At 30.1% G+C, this 12,893-nt stretch overlaps 1 protein-coding gene across 1 annotated transcript in view; it reads left to right on the top strand.

Moving 5' to 3' along the window:
* Positions 1-12,893, top strand: part of cdm (importin-13-like protein cdm) — a 73,933-nt gene that overhangs the window by 29,797 nt on the left and 31,243 nt on the right. Inside the window, exons 6-9 of the mRNA XM_075379490.1 lie at positions 2,375-2,519; positions 3,714-3,917; positions 7,077-7,259; positions 11,020-11,266. Of these exons, the coding sequence (XP_075235605.1) occupies positions 2,375-2,519; positions 3,714-3,917; positions 7,077-7,259; positions 11,020-11,266 (779 nt within the window). The remainder of the gene's footprint in view (positions 1-2,374; positions 2,520-3,713; positions 3,918-7,076; positions 7,260-11,019; positions 11,267-12,893) is intronic.

Consider the following 12,893-nt stretch of genomic DNA (forward strand, 5'->3'; position numbering starts at 1 on the left):
GACAAAAAATTCATAACGTATTTTTTTGCTATGGAGGCAGAAATATAATAATGAAATAAAAAGATTAATCTTTTTTTTCCTTAATGAATATCTTTAATTTACAACTTCACCCTGGGGGGTGAAGAAATAATGAATATTTTTAATATTTTAACCATCAAGGGAGTTAAGGCCTTGGTCTGTGGCTTAAAATCTTCCATGGTATAATACAAATGTATCCTGAAAATCTAAAAGCAATCGATCAGTTGGTTCTTCAAGATTTTTCGAGATGAAATATATCAAAAACCTTCTCAGTTAAGCCAAGAAACACGAGTAAAAATTTGGTTGCGATTGTTTAGTAATTTTTTTTTATTATCCTGAACAAACACAAACTTTCTTTGTCTTTATATAATGTATAGATTTTTTTGAAAATCATATATACTTCTATCCTGTGCATAGTCCTCATTCTTACAACCTCAATCATTACAATAAATACATATAAAAAAAACGAAATTACCAAAATTTTGTTGGTGGATATTTAATATTTTTGTTAGAAGTCAACAAATATTGAAATCTATATTGGTTCCAAGAAGTTGATGTAAGTATCTGATTTTTAATAACTAGATATTTTTATGCAAATTTTTCCAATACCTTTTTAAAATATTGAAGCAGGCAATTAGTTTCTTAGTGCCAGGGATTTACCATACTCTGGTAGAAAACCTGCAACACCATATTCAGTTAACCTAAATGTTCTGTTGTGTAGTCTAGTAATTTTTATCAATCCTTATTGTCCAGCCCTTAGGCTAACAGAATGCTAATTACTATACATAGGAAACTTTCTGTATGGCGAACTTGTTTTACACATACCCTTTTCAAGTTTCGTACACTTTTTATCAAGTTTGAATATTTTATAGATGAGTTTTTTGGACCTTTAAAAATCTTAAGTGTCAGAAAAGCCCAGTTTCTTCCAAAAAAAACATATCTGTAACTATTTTTTATGTACTCTTCAATAAATTTTTATAAAATTAAATCTAAAGTTTCAATTTTGCTCCAAGAGAGATATAATTTATTAAACTTCCTATTGGTAAACATAAAATGTGAACAAGTTTTGTTTAATCATTTTTTAAGATTTTGAAATGTTTCTGCTAATTGATTAAAATATGCAATGAATCAAACATATATATAACTTTTGATAGGAATAATATGTGTATTTGATGATAAAATTATTTACATGTTTACTGAAAAGTAATTGTAGTAATGAATAATTGCTGTTGAAATAAAATTAGATTGTAAATCTTAATACATTAAGCAATTAATAGGTCAGTTTTACCTGCAGCCTTGAAGTTTCACTGTGATATAGTCTCCCCTCCTCCCAAAGAGTAGTGGAGTCAGACAGATGTTTATTTTACTGTACTCCCCGAAGGCCCAACATTCATCATCCATTAGGTGGAACTTGTTTAAATACTGGACTAATTACCATTGATCCTGTGAGCAATCATTGTCATTACATGGATTTTTGGAGGCACATTACACAGCCAAGTCTATTATGAATTCATTCACAGACCTTCCTGTAAAGAGATTCGCTGTGTTCTGTTTCCAAAGACTTGGTTCTACTTCTTTGGGTAGCGTAGAGCAGTGTAGCAAAGTTTAAAATGCCAGCAGCATCGGCTATTCTTTTTCCCCTCTGTATTGTCTGTAGGGATGTCTTTCATTAGAAGTTCTTCTCATGAGTGATGAACAACAAAGAATTTTATTTGAAATACACAATGAGAAGAAGCAGCCAGTTATGATTTAGAAATACATGTCCCGTTTCTTACCGATAATTTTCATCAAAACACGCAGTGATTGTTGTTTTAGTCTCTATTCTTGTAATGTTGCTACTGGAAACGGTTTTTTTGCAAACTAACCTAAATCTTGCAATATTTCTCTTTAAAGTGTAAAAGAGTGAGGAAATTGTGACTGTGTTCAAACCTGTACACATAAATTCTGTTCCAGGAAACATTATAACTATGAATAAGTGCTTGGACTGTTATATTTACTGTACAATTAGTAGTTTTGAGAGAGCCAGAATAAGGTGTAAATTACTAAATATAAAGTATTTAAAAATAAGGTTGGTTTTTCTATGAACACCATTCATTTTTGGGAAAAACCTGATAGAATGAGTTATTACTAACATTTAAAATATTTAATGGACCACAGAAATATTCATAAAGTCAGAATGATGTATATGACTGTAATTCAGTTAGTATAGTATACAGTTAGTGAAATAAAAATATTTAAGTAAAAGTTGATGGATGTTAACAGTAATGGATGAATAAATGTTCTTCATTCCTAGTTGTTTTTTTCTGAGAATACATTGTTTTTTCTATAACTCTTTATTTTTTCTTTATTGTCATAGGGCTGCTGAACTTGGAATTGAAGCGTTAGATCAGATGTTAACGCATCCAGATGCAAGTAAAATGCCATCAATTGTAATGAATTTTATACAGAGAATTCTGTGTTTGAAAGATATTATTAATCATTGTCAAGATTGTGATAACCAGGTACTTATTTAGTTAATATTAAAAAAAAAAAATATTATTTTTGTTTATACATAACAAAAATGAAAATGAATAATTATAATAAGAAACACTTTAATTTTGTGCACTCTAAAATTGTTGATTTAAATCGTCATTTTAGGCCACTAGAACTGGAAAAATTCTGGGTAAGATTATTACATCAATTTTAAGACTTGTTTACTGTTAAATAATTTTTATCCCTGACTGCCACTGAAGTGGAGTTATAAGTTTATATATATTACAAAATTTTACTGCTAAAAAACAGGTGGCTTCTTTTATTAATCATGAGGCATGTTTTTAAAATAAGGTTTGTTTAAAATAAAAATTAAACTGAAGTGAAAAATATGAACAAACTTTATTACTTACTTAAATATTTTTACAAGCTACCTTCAACACTTTTTACATAACATTTCACTAGATTATTCCCTCTTCAAATCACTTCTGCCAGTGACTTAAACCACACAGTAATGCCATTTTTCAATTTGTTGTCATTGTCAAACCTTTGTGATGTAAGCCACTCTTTAAGGTGAAAAAAAGAAAATTGCTGGTAGCTATGTCAGGGTTATAAGGTGGATGATGGGAACTTTTCGTTTTCAAAACGTCACAAAAATTCATGCTCTGCAGCAAGACAATTTCCCTTGTGTGTGTTGGTTAACATCTTTGACAATTTTTTCACACATTCACACAATTTTTTATAGTTCAATTTTTAAGTCAGAATTTCATAAATCAATTACTATGAAACATCAAAGACAATTATGATACAATGAAGTACTGTATTTCTAGAATTTTTTCATCAACTTTTTTAATCAAAGTGTCTGTTATCATTGACAGTCAGCCGCTACATTCGTCATAATGAGTATTTGTTTGCCCTTCTTGAAATGAACGGCACCACTTCTTATTTTAGTTTCACACTCAGTAGGAAATTTTACCACTTGCTATAAATGAATGAATATAAACAATAAAATGACTAAGCTGTTGTTCCTGATAGCTTACATTGAATGAAATAACTGAGCTATGAAAGTGTCATCTGTTCGTGTTGTGTTTATAGGCAGCAAATTCAAAATGTACCTTATTTAAAAACATGCAAAGTATATAATTATATATTTACCATCTGCATCAGATGTATTAAATTATTTTTATTGTTTTTTTTTTTATATTGTAAACTTGAATTCATTTCAGGACTTAATGACAAATTTGTGCAGCTTATTTGTAACTGTTGGTGAAGCCCATTCACAACTTTTATTGAGATGTCTTATGTCAGAAATGCGTGATGTGTCATTACAATTGTTGCAAGTTATTTTGTCATGTACTAATTGTCCAGGAAATTATCCTACACAAGAAACATGTAGTCAGCTTACTTTTGGTATTTGGTATATTATACAGGTATACTATTTTTAATTTTTTTTTGTTAATTATTATATTAATGTGTACGTTTTAAATTTCAGTATTGTTTGATAATTTTTTTATAATGATTTTGTTGATATTTGGCAATGATAATTATCCATAAAGGTTAAATGATAAATAAACAAAATTTAAGATTAATGGACATTATTTTTTTTTTTGTTATTTATGTTAGCAAAAATTATCTGTTAAGTTTAAATTTAATTCTAATATTAATCATTGTGCTTTAATTTTTTTATCTAGTCTTCAACCATTTGTCTTCCGTCTTGTGGATGGATTTGTCTTCCATCTTTATGGATATCACTTCAAGTTTCTCTACATTATATCTCATCCAATACTGCCATACACTTTTTCTTTACACATCCACTTCTTCTATACACAGGGTATACAAAAAAGAAAATCAGGTTTTAAAGCCATTTAATTTCTCAGCTTAGAGTTACAGAATAAATTACAAATAAAATGAAAGCGTAACTTACAGTTTTTCCTACAAGTATTTAATCTGAGCACCTTCCGTCATGAAGCACCCATGCAATTGATGGGAGAGTTTGTCCTTCTAGTTTAACCAGCATGTTAATGTAATGGAAGAGGCAGCTGCTTCATCCATTGAAGAAGGTACTTAGTCGGGTAGATAAGTAGGTGTTGGAGGTGCATAACAAGCTTCTTTATAAAACCCAAAAGGAATAAATTACTTGGGTTGAGATCGGGTGATCTTGGAGGCCGAGAACTTGGAACAAGTTCTGTCATTGAGTCCATTCTGACCGTTCCAGCAGCTGGGGAAAATGTCATTCAACCAATTCTGTACAGAGTTATACTATTAAGGAAGCTTATTGTGAGATAAAATTCTCTGATCCATCTTGCAGTTGAGGAAAGAGATGTGTGTGTAGCATATCCAAATAACCAACCTGTTATGCTTGTTTCAGTGAAAACAGAATTCTGTAAACTTATTGTCAGGATATTGTGTTGAAAACATTTAATTTTGGGAATTCCCTTTCATATTCAAGTGTTCATGGGGACTTTCTGACTTCCAAATTACATATATTATGTGTTTTACCTTTTCCACTTCCATGAAATTTTGACTCATCACTAAACACAATACAATCAAGAATGTTGGCATGCACAGTGCAGTTGTTGAGCTTCAAAGCCTTTAAAAATTGTAAACATTATGGATGCATATGTAAGCATTAAACTTTAAAACATTCCTCTTTGTCATCACCGGTATTGCTAGTTCACAGCCAACCTTCCGATCAGATTTTTTAGGACTTCAAAACAAAGACTCCCTGGTATGTTCAACATTTTCTATTTTCTTTAGATGCCCTTGGTCATTATGATCTCTTACCATTCCTTAACTATTCTATTGCCTTACGTTTAACTAAAACTGTCTTTTTTGCTATTTGATTCTAGCCTTAATCAACATTGTACACCTCATTGAAGAAATATGAAAGCAATTAAAACCCTGATATTCTTTTTTGTACATCTGGTATTATCGTACTGTTTCCTTCACATAATCAGGTCACCAACCACCACTGCTCTAATCATTCCCTCAAACACATCTATAGTCTTCTTCAGCAATCCTTTGTTCTGCAAAAATGATAGTGCTCTATGTTGTTTCAGATAATTTTTCTATTATGTCCACACTGTCTATCCTTTTATATTGAGAAAGTAACACTTCCTACCTTCACTTTTTCCACAATTCCTGTACTCTCTTTTTCTTTAATGCCTCTTTATACTGTCTACCCATTCTGCCATATTTTCATATACAAAAGTGCTATCAGCCAATACTTTCTATTCATAGGTCCTTTTTTGAAGTTGCCTTACTACAAATATGACATCAACAGTTAATCTACTTTATCATAAACAATATTGTTCCTCTTTCAGCCTTCCTTCGGCTCTTGCCTGAATTCTCTCTAGTATCTTTTAAAATACTTTTAATTACACACCAATGGAGATATTTAGTGACGTGTGGTTTGCAGCATTGTGTTCCGCATTCCGCATAACCTCCACTGTAACCACATATTCTTAGATTGTTGATATCTCATTTAGTTTTCATGTTATTGTTATTTGATGCAACGTGTTTAAGTGTTAGTAGCGATTTTTGTAATGTGCAAATTTTATTTATGATTGAAATTTTGTCACCATAAATCTTGCTTTTGTTTCCTGTTATGATCCTTTGCATGAATGTTTCGTCATTGGCTTGTTTAAGAAGTTGCCAACAAATACACTCTGTGTTCTTTCTGCTGTTCAGCCATCAAACGAGGAACAAACTTTGCTGCAATTTCATGCATGTTCAATTTTTCACTCAAAAATGTCATGACATGATCCAATTGAGATGCTAACCTCTTCTGCAAGTTGTCTGACAGTCAGTCGACGATTTGCATGCACCAGATCATTGATTTTCTGACAGTGTCATCAGTTGAAGTCGAAGGCCTTCCTGGTTAAGGGTCATCCTCACAGTTGACTGACGATCACTTTTAAATCGTGAAAATCATTCATAACACTGTGTGTGAGATCCAGAGCTTTGTAAGCTTGTTTCAGAAGTTAAAACATTTCTGTGAAAATTTTCACGCAAAACTTTACGTTGTATTGTTGCTCCTGAAAATCACACGTTACAAAAATACAGACCTCGTACTTAAACCTTGACTTTTATTTAATTCTCTTCCTTGCTACCTTTCTATAAAAAACTACAATACTTTAATACTAGATGTATTAGAAGATTAGATGCATAAAATGTATGAACATTTTGTGCATCAAAAATATTGTCATCATTATTATTATTATCATTTTGTGCCAACATTATTATGAAATAATGATGAATCTTAATAAATTATTCTATATAAAATACTTTAATCCAACAATTAATTACATGAAGTAATTGTCATCATAACCAGTCAGCAGTTTTGTGATGTTTGTAAATTTTTGTTCATATCTACTTGGAACTGTAGCTTATAGTTATTTTGAACAATTTAAGTTATAATTTAGATAGTACTTTAAATTGAAGATTGTCAGCAATTAATGGTTTTTAATATAATTGAAATAAAATAGAAATTATAACAGGCTTAGAAATTGTAATGTTTTTTTCATGTGCTCTTGACTTTTTTTGTTAGTAGTTTGTTTTACTTAAGTTAGTTTTTTTTTTTTTTTTAGGATGAGTTAATTAACTTGGAACCAGTTGATTATTCCAGTTTGTTACCAATACTTGGCCCTATTTATCAAGAATTAGTATTAATATTGTTAAGGAAATCTCAGTATCCTCATGATAGCACTGAATTTTCATCTGAAGATAAAGAGACATTTAGATGGTATAGACAAGATGTTGCTGACACTTTGGTAATTTTTATTTATCTCTCATTGTTTTATCATCAGTGGGTCCATTTTTGTTATTTTGAAGGTACTTTTGAAGGTTATCATGAAGGTATCATGATGGCATGAGTGTGTTCAAGATAAGGTGGTAAGAAATGCAGAGAAATTAGATGTAATCAGAAACGTACATGTAACAGAATTTTTTGAAAGTACTGTAAAGTGAAGGGTTAGATTGTTAAAATGGAGAATTTGTTAGAAAAAAGGAACTGGAGAAGACTAGCAGCTTTCGTAATGAAAATATCGCAGAATATAAAAAACAGCTTTTGGTCTATCTATCTTCACCCTCTTTAGTAATTCTTAATTGTATTATTTATTTGTTAATATGTATAAAATTAGTTATTGTATCTTATCTTTATAATGAAAAATAATCTCAGAAAGTGCATGGCATTAGAAAGACAATTTTAGCTCTGTGATTAATCTAAGCTGATGTATGGCATTAGTTTAATGCCCAGACGTTAGTTAAAGGTGTTAAAATTTCATAGAAAATTAGGATCAAAATGTAGAGAGGGAAAATTTATTTACAACTAGCAAGGTTCACGTTGCTGATATTAAAAAAAAATATCAGAAACCATCTTATGCAGAAGGGATTGCAATGAGGTATCCTTATTGTTTTACAGTTTCTTTATACAACAAACATTTCATAAATAATTCATACTATTTTTTACTTAGATGTATATGTTATTTTTAGACAGTACTCCTTTAAGTAGTGGTCACACCAGTTGTTATGTAAGTGGCCTATCTTAAGCAGTCAGGTTGTTTTTTGTACAATTTACCACTTGAACCTCTACTGGTCACAATGTTTTCCTGGTGATCTTGGTGAAGTTGGAAATGTGATCTCTGTGAAGTTCATTGTTCGTTTCTTTGACCACAGTCATGAATATTCTTTGAAAACAGATAAAATGAACTCCATTTGTTTGAGTATGTTTGCAACTCTAGTTCAAAGTCTTTAACTCATGTTTTATCATTAATGGCTATTCAGAATAGAAATGCATGATCTACAATAAAAATCTTTTATTTCAGTGATATTGCAATTTCTAAGCAATTCTTTCTGTTTCTAGTTCAGTTGTTCAGAGTGACTGAACCATCGGGCAAAATTTTTTGTTTTTTTCCAATTATTATTTAAAATTTAGAATACTGTTGTTGCTGAAATCCAGATGGCTTGTCATATTTTCTCACTGACCAAGAAAGTCTAATTACATTTTAGACTTATTCACCTTTATTGTGGTGTTTATTATTTATGCTTGTTATGCCCTTCTTGAAAATTAGTACTCCAGTGGAAAACTTAACTACTGACTATTGCCTACTCAATGCAAATATAATGCACTTGAATTTTTGTTGGGTTTTTGCTATGTAAAAGTTTCAAGATGTTAGCTTTTTGATTTTCAATTACCTAACATGCCTACAGATTCAGTCTCTAAAACTTATTAATTGAAAAAGACATAGTACATTAATGTATATTGAATACATGTGTTGATTCAAGTCTTCAGCTATAACTGGTACCACTTACCATTCAAGAATTAAAACTTCAGCTTTGTCATTTTTCCACATCGTGCTTGTTTTATAAACTAACCTTCATTGAAGAAGCACTTAACAATTAATAGGAAAATTTTGAGAGTTATGTTACAATCCTAATAAGAAAATTAAAATGTTCAGATTTTCTGATGGTATTGTTCATTTAGATGAATGGCTTGAAGTGAAATCAAAGTCAAGGATAATGTTAAAATTACTAAAAAAATGTAATGAAACTTTATAGCTTTATCTGTTCTATGTTGTTTAGTAAAAGTAAAAACTTAGAAAAACTTAAGTAAAAACTTAAAAAAGTATAAATATAGACAGTTCTCATATGTCTCGATTACAGCAGGTTTTGATCTATAGTAACCCTATCATACTATTTATTTATTTCTTTAAGTACTGTTGACTGCTGTGGTAATTAGTACTGCTAGCAGCGTGCAGTGAAACTATGTCTACAGGTATGTAATTTGTGTGATCTATCAAGATATTTTATTTAATGTGACTTCAGCCATTGGACATTTTATATTTACTCAGCATTTTCAATCTCCAGGATACCACTCATTGAGTTTTCAGTTATTGTGAAATAATTAATTAGGTTAGATGATCATGCCTAAATCCCCAAAAAAACTATTTGGATTTGGATTATTATTAAAAAACTATTCATCTTATTTAGTGTTGGTTTGTATATTCAGATACCCCACTTTTACTGGATTCTGTATGCTTTGTTAACAAAACATCTTTAAACATAAACAAACTTTTTTTTTTTGTTCTTTGTTATTTTTTAGTACTTTGTTACGGAATCCTCTATAGCTACAGAATTCTGTATATTTTGAATAGTTATACTATCAAATAAATTAAAATGTAAAAAGAGATGATTTTTTAAAATAATTCTGATGATTTGATGTTGCAATGAAGTGTATTTTTTATATTGCTTGCATTCAATAAAAAACTTGTTTGGAGATTATCTAGATAATTGGAATTCTATAAAGTGAAGTAAAATATTAAGCGACTGAATCTTTTTCAACAATTATGTACACTGCTATATTGTAAATCTTTTAGCTGTTACAATAGTACAATTTGATGATTTAAAGTACAGTAAATGTATGATTATATTAAAATTAAGTTTTCATTACTATGATCTTGGATTGTGTATCTACATACCTATACTAACAAGGAAGATGTGATGAGTAATATGATCTGTGAATAGATCTTAAATTCTTTTCCAAGAAATGAAAAGCTAAGATCAGTTGGTCTCGGGTTCTTCTCTTAACTTCTAAATTAGTTAACCTTTAAGCACTTACATACATAAAATACATGTACTATAAATATAATATAAAACAATTGATTGTTTGAAAATGATATTTTGAAATGTATACTTGGTTAAAATTAAACTTATATAAAATTATCTGTGAGTCTTTTGTTTCTTTACATTAGTTTTTTTTTTTTTAATGAATGGTGATGAAATGTATGTAACTGTTATTTTTCATCTGTGAATTTAATGCTTAGTCTCCATGTTTTCAGCTTGTTATTATACTGAATAATGCATAGGAGCATGCAACGTACTGATTTTGATGTGCCTTTTTCCATTACATTCACTTTTTCGAATTTCCTTCCTTACTCTGGGACTTTTAACTGTTTTTTTACATATTCATAAGTGGGTAACAAGTGTCTTCTTCTTATATTAACCAACATCATTATTGTTTTGTCAACTTGTTTACTATCCAAAATTCTGTTTAATTAATCGTTTGAAATGAGTTACAATAATTTTTTTTTCAATATATATATATATCATCATTCTTATATGATTCATAAAATTATAAGCAGGCAAAAAAATTTTACATGATTTACCAGTTTAGCAGTCTTTAACTTTTCCTCTGCCACACCAACGCCATAGAGCACATAAAGAATAAATAAATATTTTATAAAACAAATTCTGATATTTCCCCTTTTCTTAAATATTGATATCGTTTCATCATTGAGCTATACCTTATATTTCAGGTGGATGCATTGTAAAAGTTGGACTTTAGTTAGGCCAAACATGATCTGAGCTTTTAATAACAATTTTGTGTTAGTGATATACTTTACACATTACATTAAACACATTTATGAATTTAATTTGACACACACATTGTTCGTGTTTTTATTATTTACTGTAAATCTTTAACTTTTTTTAATATAAGAAAAATTACTTTTAATGTTTTTTTTTTCCTTATAGATGTACTGTTGTAATGTGTTACATGAATCAACATTAGAGATTTTATTAACTCAGCTACAGAATACACTTATATCAGCTAAATCAGCATGGCAACCATTAGAATCATGTCTTCATGCGTTTGCTGCAGTTTCTGAAAACATTGATGAAAATGAAAATAAATATCTTCCTGTATTTTTTACAGTTCTTCAGTCATTACCATTTGATACATTAGATATTCATGTTGCAACAACTGCTTTAGATGTTGTTGGTAGGTTTCTTTTATGAGACTATATTTTGTATTTTTTATGTATACTATTCTGTATGAATAAAGGATATATATATATACGTATATAAAATGTGTCCATAAAGTCTTTCCATGATTACAAAAAAACTATTACAGTTACAGCTTATAAAGTTTGTAGCAAAAGAAAGAAAAAAATTATCAAGTTTTTTTTACCATGTCTATAAACTTCAACATGTGCACCTTTTGTTGCTTATAGAATGTCCAACCGATAATCAATTTCACGCCATGTGTTGCTCAATATTTCTTCGGTAACAATAGTAACAGCTTAAGTTATTCTCCATCTCAATGTGTCCAGGTCAGGTACGGATGTATACATAACCTCAGAGGAAAAAGTCTAAGGGAGTTATGTCTAGTGATTATGGTAGTCAGGGAGTAGGACCATCGCACTCTATCCAACCCATGAAATGATTCATTCAGAAAATCTCAAACTAGTAATCCCGCAATGTAATGATGCACCATCCTGATGGAAAACAATCCTAGATTGCTAGTCATTTAGTTGAGATATAGCAAAGTGTTGCAACCTATCCAGGTAAATGTTAACTGTTATTGATTGCTCAATGGAAAGGAGAGACCAATGATTCTGTTGTGCATCAAACCATACCACACATTCACTTTAGAGGAATCTCTAATTTTTTTCCCCTGGTAAAGTACGGATTTTCTGAGTCCCATATTCTCACATTATGCCTGTTTAATTTCCATGAGTTGTGAAAAGTAGCCTCGTACACACGCTGCAGGTACTCATTGTTGTTATCAATCCATTGCAAAATCTTGTTTGCAAAGGCAGCATGATAAGGGCAGTCATCTGGCTGTAGATGTTGCAGTATCTTATACACGTGCAATGTTAGTTTCTTGTGTAAAATTTTATACATTGTTGATCAGGGAATCCTTAGTTCACGTGTATCTGAGATACACGATGAGTCAATTTGGTAAGGGCTGCGTAGAAATGCTTGCTGCACAACCTCAACCTTCTCTTCACTAACGCATCACCCTGCTCGCAGAAGGTCAACTACACTTTCTTTAAGCTTTGAAGCTCTCTTTAGGCTTTGCATACCACGCAACGATACGCTTGCTATCAGGTGCTGGTTGTCCATGTTTCCTTCTAAAACTTTGCTGCATAGCAATCGGTGATTTTGATTCATGGTACCATAACACACATTGAGCTTTCTCTTGGATTGACACGCCATTTTATAAAAATTTAATCACAGTACTCTCTACCTGCAACAAACCAATATTAAAAAAAACTTGATAATTTTTTTTTGTTTGCTACAAATCGCACAGCTGTAACTGTAATAGTTTTTTGAAATCATGGAAAGACTATGGACACTGTATATATATATATATATATATATATATAAAAGAAGTGGTTTTTAACATTAGAGGTAAGCTTAAAAATATTTCAACTATCAGTTGGATAACGCTTTTCTAAAAATATATAAGCTGTTATGTTTATTGCTATATAAAAAAAAAAAAATGATACTTACTACTAAACAATTACAATACTACTAATACAATAACAATACTATTTGGAGAATACAATTAAGCACAGAGATAAAAATATATTGCATTTACTTATGAAAAATAATATTGAACT

The sequence above is a fragment of the Lycorma delicatula genome, chromosome 12, assembly GCF_047948215.1.
Source record: "Lycorma delicatula isolate Av1 chromosome 12, ASM4794821v1, whole genome shotgun sequence".
NCBI classification, from domain to species: Eukaryota; Metazoa; Arthropoda; class Insecta; order Hemiptera; family Fulgoridae; genus Lycorma; species Lycorma delicatula.